This window comes from Camelina sativa, chromosome 5 (assembly GCF_000633955.1).
Source record: "Camelina sativa cultivar DH55 chromosome 5, Cs, whole genome shotgun sequence".
NCBI classification, from domain to species: Eukaryota; Viridiplantae; Streptophyta; class Magnoliopsida; order Brassicales; family Brassicaceae; genus Camelina; species Camelina sativa.
In genome coordinates, this window is record NC_025689.1 from 18,167,149 (window position 1) to 18,182,949 (window position 15,801).

General features: G+C 36.1%; 2 protein-coding genes and 1 pseudogene across 3 annotated transcripts; 1 reads left to right on the forward strand and 2 right to left on the reverse strand.

The window, feature by feature from the left end:
- LOC104787170 (serine/threonine-protein phosphatase PP2A-1 catalytic subunit) lies at positions 1,053-3,166 on the forward strand. The gene is made up of 6 exons (XM_010512698.2): positions 1,053-1,490; positions 1,779-1,893; positions 1,996-2,104; positions 2,194-2,271; positions 2,441-2,632; positions 2,739-3,166. Exons 1-6 carry the CDS (start codon positions 1,238-1,240, stop codon positions 2,910-2,912), a joined length of 921 nt encoding a protein of 306 aa, XP_010511000.1. The 5' UTR covers positions 1,053-1,237; the 3' UTR covers positions 2,913-3,166.
- LOC104787171 (phospholipid-transporting ATPase 3) lies at positions 3,300-12,278 on the reverse strand. 2 transcript variants are annotated; one of them, XM_010512701.2, is made up of 27 exons: positions 11,877-12,278; positions 11,698-11,763; positions 11,397-11,453; positions 11,178-11,259; positions 10,901-11,011; positions 9,911-9,988; positions 9,691-9,787; positions 9,088-9,194; positions 8,784-8,849; positions 8,499-8,620; positions 8,315-8,390; positions 8,152-8,229; positions 7,941-8,057; positions 7,668-7,817; positions 7,475-7,579; positions 7,047-7,189; positions 6,752-6,853; positions 6,604-6,667; positions 6,312-6,524; positions 5,889-6,054; positions 5,723-5,802; positions 5,381-5,620; positions 4,954-5,175; positions 4,717-4,884; positions 4,238-4,600; positions 4,028-4,134; positions 3,300-3,863 (listed from the first exon to the last, which is right to left on the reverse strand). In XM_010512701.2, the coding sequence occupies exons 1-27, from the start codon at positions 11,909-11,911 to the stop codon at positions 3,563-3,565; spliced, it is 3,516 nt and encodes a 1,171-aa protein (XP_010511003.1). In that variant the 5' UTR covers positions 11,912-12,278; the 3' UTR covers positions 3,300-3,562. The 2 variants fall into 2 exon arrangements, with proteins under 2 accessions (XP_010511003.1, XP_010511001.1); XM_010512699.2 differs by having other exon boundaries at positions 11,397-11,458.
- LOC104789360 lies at positions 12,863-15,592 on the reverse strand (annotated as a pseudogene).

Consider the following 15,801-nt stretch of genomic DNA (forward strand, 5'->3'; position numbering starts at 1 on the left):
TTATTTTAATATTTATTTTTGATTTTTAACTACATATATTTAAATTATTAAGTTGTATATCTGTATACGTAATTATAAACATTTATATGTTGTTAATATAACTTAAATAAATATATTTTTCTTACTTTTGTTTATAATTTATAATTTTTTTATTATTCTAACATATATTTTTTATAAAAATTTATATATATAATGTTTTATGATGTAGAAACCTAAACCGCCTAAAATCGTCTAGGCCCCGACGAAGCGTTCTAGGCGATAGGCGCTGGATCACCGCCCATATACCGCCTAGTGCTTTCTTGAACAGTGCTTTTACTAGAATTTGAACATAGGTGTTGACTGTATGATTAAACTTTTGCCAATGCCATTTCTATTTGACTTGTATGTATATCCTAAGTCCTAACCAAATAATATCTCACATCAGTTTTGTTTTGGTTCAAACTTTCAATAATTTTAGTAAAAAAAAAAAAAAAACTAAGTGGGGGTTATTGGTTTAAGATTTGAATAGAGTTTTAAAGATTTTAAATGTTATGTAGAATTTGTTGTTATTAGATCAAGATTTTGTATAACTCTGTTAAAGTTTAGTGTTATTAGTTTGTGATTTGTAAAAAGTCATTTAAAATCTTAACAAATCTGGGTTATTGGATTCAGACTTTTATAAAGTCATTAAAAGTTTTTGTGTTATTCAATTAAAACAAAAGAATCTAGGATTGTTAATGAATTCAATTATTATGTTATTGGTTTATGATTTTAGACACTTTCTTTACAAAATAAAGTCATAGAAAGTATCATAAAAATATAGGATTGTTTGGAGGACTTTACAAGATTTTAGAAAACTAATCAACAAAACTCTCTAGCAATCTTTAACAATCTTTCACTTATTTATTTTTAATAATTTTGTTAAACTCTTCGAAAATCTTCATAAATCTCAAACCAATACAACCCTTTAAATTGTTTTTTCATTTGTCTTTTATTTTATTTTTGACAAACTTTCATTTGTCTTTTATTTTGTGTGCAAAATTAATCATTTGTCTAAAAGACAATAAATAAATATCAATCAATTTTTGTGTGACGAGAGAAACCAAACCAAAGACGGGTCAGAGCCACCTTTAAAAACCATCGGCGACTTCTTCTCCTCCTCCGTCGCCGCCGTGTTAGATCCGAAACGATTCGGTTTTGCTAATTTGTTGTTAGATTTTTAGATAAAAGGGACGACGAGGACGAGGACGAGGACGAGATGCCGTCAAACGGGGATCTCGACCGTCAGATCGAACAGCTTATGGAGTGTAAGCCGTTGGGTGAAGCGGACGTGAGGATCCTCTGCGATCAAGCCAAAGCGATTCTCGTTGAGGAATGGAATGTTCAACCGGTTAAGTGTCCGGTTACGATTTGCGGCGATATCCATGGCCAGTTCTATGACCTAATTGAGCTTTTCCGTATTGGTGGTAATGCTCCAGATACTAATTACCTCTTCATGGGAGATTATGTTGGTATGTCTTTGTCTCTTCTTCTCCATCTCTCAATCAATTTCTTGGTTAGTTATTGTCTTTAGTTTCACTACTTGATGTTGTAACATATGATTAGGTTTTGTAATTATTTTTGCTAAATGGTCGTTAATTAGGTTTTAAAACTTAATGATGTTCATTATTTATGAAGTCCTTTAGCTTTTTGTGGGTTATGTTAGATTTTTAGTGAAAGCATATGCTTGATTCAGTGTGAAGTTGAGGGCTAACAGTGACTGTCTTTGATTAATTGTTGTCTTGGTTATAACTGTATAGATCGTGGCTACTATTCAGTAGAAACAGTATCTCTATTGGTCGCACTGAAGGTGCGTTATAGGGATAGACTCACGATCCTGCGGGGGAATCATGAGAGTCGTCAGATTACACAAGTGTAAGATTCTCTTTTGTCAAAAAAAAAAAAAACTTGTATTTCATTAGCTTCTGACTCGCACTAACTTAAAAGTTTTTTTTCATTTTGCTTCTGTGTGTTCAGCTATGGGTTTTATGATGAGTGCTTGAGGAAATACGGAAATGCTAATGTGTGGAAGTATTTCACGGACCTTTTTGATTATCTTCCACTTACAGCACTCATAGAGAGTCAGGTTTGAACTGTTCTTGCCAGTCGTAATTGTTTCAACCATGTTTGTTTCATTTCCATATACTCTTCTTCATCAACTGTAATCCGTTATAGGTTTTCTGTTTGCATGGTGGCCTTTCACCTTCTCTGGATACCCTTGACAATATCCGAAGCTTGGATCGAATACAGGAGGTATTTACAAAAAGTTTTGCTATAGATGCAATATTTTGAACCGAGTTTTCTGTAAATGTCTCCCCTTTTTTCCTAAGACACAGATTCTCTCTGAAACCGCTGAGGTATTATTAGTTTTGGCTTCCGTAAGAGCAAGAATTGGTTTTTATAAATTAGATATGTTTTGTAGGTTCCACATGAGGGACCAATGTGCGACCTACTGTGGTCTGATCCAGACGATCGTTGTGGATGGGGAATATCTCCTCGTGGTGCTGGTTACACATTTGGACAGGACATTGCAACTCAGTTTAATCACAACAATGGACTGAGTCTCATATCAAGAGCGCATCAACTTGTAATGGAAGGCTATAATTGGTGTCAGGTACATATACTATTGTTCTTGTTCATAACATAAGTTGGCATAATTCTTGAATCGGGTTCTGGTTTCCGTAGATGCTGAATCTTTTGGTGTGTATGTGTGTTGATAGGAAAAGAACGTAGTGACGGTGTTTAGTGCACCAAACTACTGTTACAGATGTGGAAACATGGCAGCAATTCTTGAGATTGGAGAGAACATGGAACAGAACTTCCTTCAGTTCGATCCAGCACCTAGACAGGTTGAACCCGATACCACGCGCAAGACCCCTGATTATTTTTTGTGATTTCCCTACCACTTCAATTTTTTTTCCGTCAGAGTTTGTTTGTTGCTGTATCATTGTAGATGTGTCTCTATTTTATTTTGTTTTGTCCGGTCTCTAAAATGGAGTTTGATACCAAAAGACCAAAACCCCATCATTTTTTTGTTGATGTTGATACTGAAAAAGGTTTGTAGGAGCCTCTCTCTATTATAGAGACTAGCTGCCTTTTATTACTTGATGTTTCAATTTACAAATTAGAATTAACCATTTTTATTACATTTGATGTGTAATAATAGGACCAGTTTTATTATTTCATGCTCCCGAACCATTTTTTACTTTTATTATAAAGCACTATCAAAAGTAACTTAAATTGCGTTTGCTATAATAAGAAATAAAGATATTTAGAATATATGAAAGGAGAAACAATGACATCAAAGGTTGTAATAAAATCATATTTATGTACATGGGGAAGAAGTAATGTGTCCTAATGGTTGCCTCTCCACATGAGTCATAAATGGAGCTATGAAAATGGCGTTTAAAAACAAAACACAAGCATAAAACATCTAAGAGGTACATTCTCTACATATATTTAAAAACTAAGGGCCCTAACAAAAAACTTCCCCCAATCGGATGACATTGCCTAAATGTACAAAGACCGTGACCTCATACTGGCTCTACTTCTTGGGTACCTTAGGCCGTGACCTCATACTGGCTCTCCTTGCCACATCCCACGCCTTCTGTGGCGCGTAAATACCTAACTGAGACGCAAAGAAGGATTCATAACCTGGTGAATCAAACGCAAACCCAGTGTGCTTTGAGAGCTCCCGAGGCAATTGGGATATCGCGTAGCTTCTCGCCTCTTGTGGTGTGAGCTCGTTTTCTATCTCCAGCTGATCTACCTTGCTTGCATCTGACTCGTGCCTATGTATTTCTTGAACAATCTGATAATCATATGGGAAGAACCATCTCTCAATCCTGCATTGGTAAAGACATAGGTTCTCTCATGTCATAATCCTTAAAAAAACATCATGTGTATGCTTCTATTCAGGTCAAAACTACAAAGAACCTATAATCTAAATTAAGTTAAGACACAGGAATTCAGTGGTTTTACACCAAATTAATATCCCGGTTTATCTTACCCTTGGAAGATAAAATCGCCTAGTAGAGAGACAATGGGAACAAGCAGCAATGCAAAGTAGAAATAGAAGGTACTCATCAGGACATATATGACAAAGTAGACATTTTCCTGCACAGACGAGAAAATAAGTAACTAAGATTTGCCAAGTTATAATAAACAAACAGAAAAAACAAAATTCAAGAAAAACCCAAGATGTATGCAAACAGCTTACATTCCTATCGTGTGGTGTCATAATCCCACAGTATATGAAAGCAAAAACGAGCCACGCAAGAATGCTCCCACCGACTGTGATATAATGCCATCTGGTAATGGAATTGCTCATCAAAAGAATGCGGACATTCACAGCAATCACCAGACATGTGAAGACCATTGTGCTAACATCCCAGAGGCCAAATATTTTGCCTGATGAATTTACAGCGCCGAAAGATGACGTGGTCACGAAGAGATAGCAGACAAAAGACTGATACACAGCAGAAGAAGCCCATACTGCTACAACTCTCCATTTGAAAAATGAGTTACGTATTCCCTCTCGATACAGTTCTGGATATCTTTTCGAAAGGGATGCACTCACATCCTAGCAAAAGCACCACAACATAGAGATGAAATTATTAGATCCAAAACAAGATAAAGATGGTTCTAACTACGATGAATATTCTTTTGTATAAATCAGAGATCGGGAAAAGCTAGTACCTTCTCAAACAGGCCAAGGACAATGACAGGAAGAGCTGTAAAGAAAACATTATATAATGACTGGAACCAATCATCATAGAACCTTTGCCCAGAAAATCCAGTTCGAAATGTGAACCAAAACTGAGTCAAAGTGAAGGTAAGGTTCTTGTAGAAAAAATACATGACAACCTGCCAAGAAAAGATCATTAGAACTTATCAAAAACTAAAGGCGCGTTTGTGGTGAAAGAGAAATTCAACCTTGCAGATTCTAAGATATGACCACCGTCCATGGACAAGAAGCAAATCTGTAAGAAATCTAAACTGAGCAATGGCAAAATCACTAGCCATCACAGCTTGCATTCCCTCCATCCCACTTATTCCTATACCAACATGAGCGGCTTGAATCATGCTAACATCATTGGCCCCATCACCAATACTAAGTGTAATCTTTTGCGCCCCTTTCCTCACCAAGCTTGTAACCTGAAATTGGATACCATATATTAGAACTTAGAAGCCGGTTCAAAGAACACATAGAACCAAGTTACTCACTGGATATGAAATTAAGTGCCAAAATTAAAACCCAAGAAAATATGTAACTACCAATTTTGGCAACAAAAGCCCTAGGACAAAAATTTATAAGCCCTCTTTAAAAGGCATTGCCTAGAGGAACCTATATTGAAATTACCTGTGCTTTCTGTAACGGAGAAACACGACAGCATACAACTGAAGTACAGTTCAAGCTCAAGCTGAGCAGCATCACGCGTAAACTTGGGTCTAATGCATACATTAAACACTTTCCATCAATAACGAGAGACAATTTTGGTCCAGCTACGGTATTCAGAGAGTGTTGAGCTTCTTCAAGACTCTTTTTCAGCTCCTTCTTTACTTCTTCTTTGATAACACGAGCAATCTCAACTTGATCACCCTACAATAAAAGCTTTTATTATTCAAAAGTAACTACAATGATTGTCTTTCATGAAAATTCTACATAGAAAAAAAAAGAGAAAAGTTACAGTAAAACAATTACCCTTTCTTCAGCTTCCCTAATTGCATCCGTTTCAGAACTAATGACAAATTGTTTCATTTCATTGTTGATCAAGTTGCATGCTGTAGCATAACAGAATCAAAGAGCATATATTAAAGTGGGAGATAGAAGAAATAAGATCTCAGAGTAAAAGTTTGTGACACCCTACCATATGCAATATTAATAGCCGTTTCCATTTTGTCTCCTGTTAACACCCAGATCTTAATTCCAGCTCTTGATAAGGTTTCTATGCAGGTAGGCACCCCTTCCTGAAGTTTGTCTTCTATTGCAGTTGATCCGATGAGGGTAAGATCCTTCTCAATAAGTTCTGCCACCTTCATGGATTAAAACACCTCACATTTATCAACTACAAATTATAAGCACTATTTCCTGGTGATTCAAAAATTGTATTTGAGGATACAATCATTCACACTACTTGAAAATAATCATAATATCATTTTTATTCCTGTTCTACAAACAAGTTTTACTGCTCCTGGAACCCATTTTCAACCTTAGGGATCTTCTTGAAAGTTTACTCAAGAGATGTTGCCTCGAGCACTAAAAACAAAATAGGTAAGAAATAGATGTATACCTCATCTAACTTCTTCTCACGGTCTCGTAATGCAGATTTGGCCTGGATAAACTTTTCATTCCAACTATCATAGGTTTCAGGGTTTAAGTCTTTATAGGCTAGGCAAAGGGTACGCAATCCAGAAGACCCAAATTGTTCCAAATGTTCTCTTGTTACTTTCCTAATATCGTCCGTACCATTAGCCAATCTCTCAAAGATTACATTATCAGCGCCCTGTCGGACAATGTTCCAAGCAATGATCAAAAACTGATCCACAAGTACACAGATAACCAAGTACATCAAGAAATATTACCTTACAGTAGAGTACAAGCCTTCCATCTGGGAAACGACATACAACAGACTGGCGCTTCCTAGTACTGTTGTCCATAGTGTAAAATATTATTAGTATGGTTAAAGCATGACAAAGAGAAAATAAACAAACAAATCACTCTTTTATAAACCTGTTGAACTCGAGAACATTAAGGATCTCATAGGCCACATCTTGAATCTTTCCCATCTTCTCCACATGAGACTCACGAACATGCACCATAGTTGGAGTACGCCTGATAATACATGAAAGTAGTCTCAAACAAACTAACAGAGACTTGAGAAACAAAAGCACTTATAGAAGAAATTCTAAGAATTAGAACTAGGAATCATGGGACAAGTTAGCTAATAGCAAATTTATCTTGTCCAGAATGATTCCTGCAATTTCAAATCTTTAGAAATTGAAGTGTAACGAGAATTACAGATTACCTATAAAAGAAGAATCCAAAATTCTTGGCAGCAGTAACTAAGGCAGCTTCATCTGGAGATGCAGCTTGATAAACAATCTTCTCAGGGGACTCATCACCTTCAGGAAGCACAGTGTGACAGATGGCCAGGCATCTAAAAAGTTCCTGAAAAGTATCAAAAATGCAATATTTTTAGTTAGAATCATATTAGCATGTGTACGTGTTTGCCAATCTGGAACCAAAGATCTCATAACTTCTACAATTTTAAGAGGCTTCTGGCAGGACATTTATGTAGTTTTTTAGTGTAAGGCTCCCAGAATTACGGCCTCAGATTATATCCTTACAAGTTCAGATCTCATCATCTATCAAATACACCATACACCGCGGAAACCCTATCAACCCCATCACCTCTTAGCTATCACAAATCTCTAGAGAACGAAAGTAAGGAACCTTGCAAAGATCAGGATTAGGTTCGTTTCTCCAAGCTCCCCGCATAAGCCTTGGATCATCAAAATTAAATCCTTTTTCTCTTATTGCACCCGTCGACCTTTGCTCCTGAGAATATTTGTAACGGTACAAATTAGAAATTGTCCATTTTACAATAAGGCACAGAGCAACTCCACCATCTGAAAAGATATAATACCTCCTGAACTTTTAAGCCATGACGCTGAGCGATTCCTCTTTCTATTTCAGTGACACCACATCCATAACTTATACCTCCAATTGAACATTTGAAGAATTCCATCAAATTTCTCGTCAGCGTTCCGGTTTTATCAGAAAATATGTACTCCACCTGAATGATACAAAAGTAATTGCAACTGAAGTGAGAACAATAGCAAAGCATATATTTAAATAATTATTTAGCAACAGTTATAATACTAGCAACAAATGGATATCTAGATGGAATGATATCTACCTGTCCAAGCTCCTCGTTCAAATTGGAAGTCCTGGCCGAGGCGGGGGTATTTGTTTCAGCATGATACATATTAAGATCTCGGTTGATAAACTGGGTCGACTGGATAAACTTGATCATCTGGTTTTAAGGAGAGAATATAGTGATCATTCAAATTGCCAGTCTCCGTAGTGCAGATAGTTAGAAATTAGAATAGAATACAGGAGAGACATACCTCAATAGAAACATAAAGGGAGATTGGTATAATTGATGAGAACAGAGTGACTAGCGTGAAAAAGGTGAAAAACCCAATCTGTGGCAGCAGACGGAAGCAGTATGAAGAAATCAGTAATCCAGAAGTAGAAGGAAATCAACTTCAACTATGCAAAACTAATTACCATGAGTCCATTACGGTATTCCCAATCTGACTTATGAAGACCCAAGTATTTGTCCTCACGATCCGTCACAATTGAACTGTAAATTAACATATGTAATAACCGTATCACAACAGGACATGAGAACTGGAGAATGAACAAATCGAAGCAGGAGTTGATAATTCACAAGATTGAAAAGAAAGCACACCAGCCTATAGCTCCAATCAGACACATTGTGACAAGGACACAAAAGATTGTGATAATGAGTTTGTCAAGCTTCTTTTCCAGTGTACTTCGTTTGGAAGGAGCATTCATGGCATTCATCATCACCTACATATGTAGAATTCACCATACAATAGCTTCAGATCGTACACGTAGCAACTATACAACGAAATAGAAACCATAGAATGGTCTTAAATACTTGAATCCTGTAAACTAGAAACGCATGTCTGCAAAGTTAGTTTCCCATAAAACAAGCTCCACAACAGCTTACCTTTGTCTCATGACCAGTAAAAACTACAGCTCCAACTATGTATTCTGTGTTCCTAAGACTGCATCCCTGAAAATGTAGATATTAAACGTCTCAGAATATTATTAAATCAAAAGATATAAAGCTCTGCACTACATGCATGGGAATTTGCTCAGAAAAAACTGTTAAAATCCAAGATATCTCATAAGTGGGTCAACATAATCTAAAACAAAGTAAATTCATGCATGACAAAATCATGAAATTGCAAAGATAAAATAAAAAAACAGAAACGGGAAAAACAACCAATAGCAGAAACAGTCAATCATACACGCAATAAAAGCTGGTCCGGAGAGAGAGGTAACGTTTGCTTTTGGACTACAAGGTTCCCAGTGAAAGTGTACAGAGAATTGTTTGGTTGCTCACACTGAATTTCACCTGTAAGAGAAGTTGGCGAAAGTGAAGACATGTGTTTAACAGTTACAACACAAGCATACTGAAGGACCGTCAGAACAGAGGAAAAATTGCTTCCATAGACAGAAGAAAATGAATAAGAGACAAGAAAATGATCATCGGTAAGAGAAAAAAAAATTATACCAGACATTTAACAATTACTTCTCTCTTCATAAGATCCAGACAACAATCAAAACAAACGATAAGCTATATAAGACTCTTATTACATTTTCTGGTGATCATCAGGATGTGATATAAGAAAAAGCTACGAGTTGGCAGGTTAACTCAAAGTAGTAGTAATGATAAAAACATACAATTGTTTATGCAAAAGCAAAATCCAAATCACCTGAAGCCACAAACTGTATTTGCAATTTAATTCATAGTAAATTAAGTACTACAGTATATGTCACTGCAAAATTCACATCCATCTAAAGAAACAAAAACAAAATTTGCATGAAGAGAATCAAACCCTTAAGCTAACCTTTAAACTCATATGCTTTCTCTGGTACCAAGTAATCCCATGTCCTTTCAAGGGCCTTCCTTATTTTTAAATTTGTTTCTCCATCTAGGTTTGCAGTCTGCACTCACAAGGAATAAACATATGAGCATACACTAGGTAAGAAAACGATCTTGATAACAGCCTTGGCCCTGGACAAAAAGACAGCAATATAATATTTTAAAGGGGACGTCAAAAGAAGCACCTCAACGTAGCAGATACCATCAGCATTAGTGCTGGATAGAAAAAGAATATCTGCTGGGAAAAATCCATCTTTTTTAATCTGTAAAATCAAGAAACCTATTTAACAATTATAGATCTTAATTCAAAGGTAACAAGTCTCTGATACAATGCAAGGAAAGTATGCTGTAAGAACTGTTAATCCCATAAACGTTATAAGCATTGCAGGGTCAAAGTGTGGAGGAACAAAAGATACCAAGGTAAGTTAAAGAATAGGGAGAAGAGCGCAGTGTCTCAACCTAAGTAAAAGAAAAGTCCAAGAGCAGCTGGAGCTGCAATAGCATTGTGTTGCTTTACTCAGTTATTTGATACTGTGATGCGTGCCGTTAGTATCAGATAGTATTAGCCAGCTCAGCCGATGGTCTAAGTACCAGGTAAAAAATTTTAGGCAGATGAATATTTGGTGGATTCTGGGGTGGGGTCGAGAAGTGAGTCTCTGTTATATCTATCTCTCTGTTCTTAAAAAATTATCGACAAACTATAGTGGTAACTGAATTTGAGTACCTAACTGAACGCCAAGAAAATTGGAAAAAAATTTAACTTCTGTCCTAATCGCCCCTGGGAGAATCCTAAATGATAAATCAGAACTGTAGTCAACACAAACAAATTTCATAAACACAGTGTCCTTTGCTTGAGGCCAGCAACGCATGATTTTGTCAAAAATTTACACTTCTACGAAAGACTTTCCTATAAAGAAGAAACCAGTATAAACTACTAAAAATGTTGTCAACAAGTTATAGAACCTTTCCATTTTGAAGATAGGTAGGAAGTAGTGACCACGGTGGAAAGCAGCACAATAACAAACATATTGGCAGTGGAACTATATTAGAAGAAGTATAATGCAGGCCGTACAAACAAGAAACAACTAAACATGTGTGACAAACCAACAGTGCACTAAAACACACACAACAATATATAAATGTAACCACCTCCGTTAGAATAATAAGAGACTAACCTTGACAATATCTCCAACTTGCAACTTTCTCCAAGGAATAGATACCCACTGTTGATCTTGTAAGATCTCCACTGTGCTATTATTTATGGACATATCATTTTGAAACCGTTTCTGCACCAGATTATCAGCGAAGGATTTAGAAGTGACTCACCAACACATCTTTTAACTTAAACTAATTATTTTCGAGCTGAGACAATTCTACTCTAAAACAAGGATAAATGGGATATTTGTGCAATATATATATTAAAAAAAAAAAAGGAAGAACAGACGAACATACCCAGTCTTCGAAAGCCTCTTTAATCAGAGAAACCAGAAGCACCATTGACAGTGGAGCTACATTTGTTATTGGACTCACAGGGCTGCAGGACAAACAGTCTATCTAGTTAACAACTCCGTTTTATCATGCAAAAATTTTGTTTATTCCAAACAAACAGTCTATCTTTAATCAGCAAAAATTTCATCCAACTAGAAGAAAATTCCAAGGAAGTTAACATACCTTATTGGTGTCATTGATAGACACGAAATTCCAAGGAAGTATATGTTTGCTATGCGCCTAAACTGTCAGGCAACACATAACAACAAAGATCATCACAAATAACAGAAAAATCTTGTAAAAAGAACTGCAAGTGTTGAGATCCCATTGGTAAATCCACATTAGCCTTGAAAGGCACAATTTTTCGCCTGGGGTAAAATCCTAGGGTTCCATTAAACTTATAGGATTTTGGAAAACACTAACAACAATGCTGGAGCTAAGTTAACAACCTCTAGAATGCTTTCAACGATGCATATTTAAATACCTGTTCAAACAGACCCTTTGGCAGAAAGGTGAAAACATTGTACTTTGTTGTAGAAATCGAATTACCCTGAAATACAAAAAATCACACAAATCAGATCGATGAATCCAAACAGCACAAATTCAAATGTGCATATCCCGTAATCGATTCAGAAAAAGCACTAGTATATAACTCCGGCGTACCTTGAACCGGACGGGTTGATTAGACTCCCGATCATTGCAATAAACGGTACGATAACTCGGAGCCTGAGGCTGAATATGACCCAACGTCACCGTCCTAGATGGTGTCCGTCGATGACTCGCCGACGATGAATCGACGTGAAAACTACCCGATCGAACCATATCGGATTCACCCCCGATCCAATCCAACAGGTGTCGTCGTATCGACCTACAAAAATTCTGATTTCCGACTTCACAACTATAATTCGCGGATTGGTTCGATTACGGTATAGGCAGAGAGAGAGAGATCTGAATCGACGGGTAGAGAAGAAACAGAGAGGACCAAAGGAGCAGCCTTCTTCTTCTCTTCCGTTTCCAATGCTTTTGTTCGTCGTCTCACAAAAGTCTCTCCCTTCCTTTGTGTTGAGAAATAATAATAAAATTAAAATTATTTTTAAAATTTTGCATTTTTTCCGATATCCAAAGGAAAAAAAAAAAAAAAAAAAAAAAAAAAACAAATCCGCGTTGATGCAAGAAAATGCAGAGAAAAAAAAAACTAACATTTCCGCGTTAAAGAAATTTCGACGCTCGACTACGCCGCGTGATCCTCAGACACACACATATGAGACTGAGAGACCTCACTAAGACCATGTACAATGTTTTTTTTTTTTTCTAATACTCTCCACCTCTCCAATAGTTTTGTTTAATAAAATTTAACATCTTATTCCACTATTTTTACTTTATATTTTTATTTTTACTTATTTGATAACAACACATTTATAATAATAATTAAAATTAATAAAAATGACATATTATTTTTAATTGAATTTTATATTTTTAGCTAATATTTTAATATAACAAAAATAAAAATCATTATTATTAAAACAAATAAAATTACACAAACTTGAAATTCGGAAAATACAAACACACAATACAGATAATAAAACATACATAACTTAATTAGTACAATCATCTTAACTTAAATCACACACAAAAAATTAAAAACCTCTTTAATCACGGAACATCCCGAATTTTGCCCATATGTGTTTGACTAGATCTGCTTGCAATTCATGATAAACATTTGAATCACGTAATTGACATCTATCACGCACATGATTTGCAAAGGCAGGTATCACCTTGGTAGAGAATGGTTGTGATGTACTAGAACCACTTGCCTCAGACTGATCATAATCGGTCCAATATTGCGCATATGTATCTCGCTCATCCTCAACAATCATATTATGTAATATAATACATAACTGCATCATCATAGCTAAATCGGCTATGTCCCAAAAACGTGCTGGTTCGCGAATGATTTTAAATCAAGCTTGTAACACTCCAAATGCATGTTCGATGTCCTTCTGACATCCTTCTTGGTGTTGTGCAAATAACTTGTCTGATTCACTTTGACGAAAGTTGGATAAGAAGGATAGATACCATCAGCTAGATAGTATGCCATATCAAACGGGCGTTGGTTCACAAAGAAGTTCACTTTTGGAGTATTTCCTTGTTCAACATCATCGAACACTGGTGAACGATCTAGAACATTGATATCGTTGAATGTGCATGGACACCCAAGAAAAGCATGCCATATCCATAGATCATGAGATGCAACTGCTTCAAGAATAATAGTGGTGGTTCCCTTATCTCCTCGATTAAATTGACCTTCCCACGCCGTAGGAAAATTTTCCCATTCCCAGTGCATGCAATCAATACTTCCAATCATCCCCGGAAACCCCCGCATCTCGTTGACATGCAAAATTCTTTGGAGGTTATCTTGAGTTGGAGCTCTGAATTACACTTGCTCATACAAATGTATGATTCCTTTACAAAATCTACGCAAGCACTCCAATGCTGTACTACCTCTGATTTTGATGTACTCATCGATCGCGTCTGCCGTCATACCATATGCTAATATTCGCATAGCTGTGGTACATTTTTCTAATGGGGATATACCTTCTTTATTGGCTGCGTCAACTCGTTGGGTGCAGTAGTTGTCACTGCTTGACAAGTCACCAACGATTCGGAGGAAAACTTGTTTTCGCATCCGGAATCGACGACGAAAATTTTCATCATCATATGTAGGTTGATCGGCAAAGTAGTCGTCAATCAATCTTTGGTTCGCAGCTACATGATCTCTCTTGAAGTACTTTCTCTTGCTACGAGCTGGATAATTTTCTTCTATTTTGTTTCGACGCTCTCTAAACCGGTTCACGATGAATCTCTCTTTAATTTCTGACTGTCGTTTGTAAGCTTCAACATCAAAAGGAAATTCAGATGGATCCATTGAGGATTGTGTTATTGATATTTTCTTAGTAAGATGAGGATTGTGTTATTGGTATACAAAAATGAAATAATGAGGTTTCATTTTTAAGAAATTGAGTGGTTGATATCATCGGATTCCAAACAAACATTACATTTACTTAATTAATAGATATGGATTAGATTTTGTGATAAAAGCCAAAAGTCACGTATTACATTGTTGGAGAAAGAGCCAAATACACATTATTAAAGAAGAAAAAAAATGGATTAGATTCTCTGATAAAAGTCGAAAGTGATGGTTTACATTGTCGGAAAAAGAGCCAAATACACATTATTAAAGAAGAAGAAAACAAAATAGATTATATTCTCTGATAAAAGTCGAAAGTGATGTGTTACATTGTTAGAGAAAGAGCCAAACACACATTATTAAAGAAGAAGAAAACAAGCACACATTATTAAAACACAAAGAGACATACACACGTTATTAAAGCAGATCGAAACAAGCACACATTATTAAGACAAAAAATACATAACCCAAACAAACACTTGAGAATAGTTAATTTCAAAATAGATCGTGACTCAACTTCTCCAACAACTCTTTACTTCGGTCATCAAGATGCTCTTTTTCACTTAGCTTTAGATACATCTTCATCTTCTTAGCTTCTGTTCTTTCTGTCATTAATTGGTTTGCCTCCTCTTGCCTCATGGTTATTTTGTCCAATCGTTCCAACTCTTGCGCCTTGAATTGTTTGAATTCATTCCACTCTTTGTTATATACTTCCAAAGCTGCTCCCTTACCTTTCTTTTTCCTTTTTTTTTAGCTGCATCTCTCTCCATTGGACGAGCAACAGATCCTACATAACTGGAATCACTTGCATCACTCTCACGGGATCTCTTCGATCCACTGCTCCCATATCCAGTGTTTCCTCCTACTTGACTACCATCACGTGGTTGATCACGAACAGCTTGCCATTCTGACATTAAATTGAATTGGCCTTTTGTAGAACTTGAATATAATTCATGCGCTTTTGCCAACACATCATTCTCCGACCAGCCGCTTTGTTGTAAACAATTGGCGTTATCATAAGCACCAATCCATTTGCCTAGTTTTGATTCATGTAGTTGTAATGATTTCTGCATGAAGCTTCATCGCGAGGAGGATGAAATGAGCAATGCTCATTACAATAGTCAGCAATTTTACCCCAATAAGCTTCACTTTTTTGGTTTTTACCAACAACACTGTATGTTCCATATTTAATCCATCCACTCAATAACACAAAATTTTGCTTTGTTTTCCTTTTGGGGCTTTTCCGGCGAGTTAGAGTTGAATCTTTTGTATTTGGAGTGGCTTCAGTACCACCGCTCATATCACCAAGAGCTATTTGCGTAGAAAATCCGGGAAATTCATTTACTCCAACATTTGAAACATTACCCATTGGAGTAGAAGAACTAGAAGGTGTTTGAGATGGATATGGCATCATTGATCCAAAAATATGGAGATATTTTGGAACAGCTGATGACATTAAAAAATTTGGTGAAAACCCATGTTACATTTTGGGGTTGATTTGCATATTGGTTTTGAAACTGATAATTATTGGGATTTGGATATTTGAACGGATGATTAGAAGAATTTTGAGTGTTAAACGGATTATGATTGGGATCCATTTAACAAAAAAAAAGTTTTTAA

Coding starts and splice junctions, on each gene's coding strand:
- LOC104787171 (XM_010512699.2), bottom strand. CDS start 12,035: ATGGTTCGATCGGGTAGTTTTCACGTCGATTCATCGTCGGCGAGTCAT. Junction 11,764..11,876: donor ATCAACCCGTCCGGTTCAAG/GTACGCCGGAGT, acceptor TTTGTATTTCAG/GGTAATTCGATTTCTACAAC. Junction 6,055..6,311: donor GTGAGAAGAAGTTAGATGAG/GTATACATCTAT, acceptor TAATCCATGAAG/GTGGCAGAACTTATTGAGAA.
- LOC104787170 (XM_010512698.2), top strand. CDS start 1,238: ATGCCGTCAAACGGGGATCTCGACCGTCAGATCGAACAGCTTATGGAG. Junction 1,894..1,995: donor AGTCGTCAGATTACACAAGT/GTAAGATTCTCT, acceptor CTGTGTGTTCAG/CTATGGGTTTTATGATGAGT. Junction 2,105..2,193: donor CAGCACTCATAGAGAGTCAG/GTTTGAACTGTT, acceptor AATCCGTTATAG/GTTTTCTGTTTGCATGGTGG.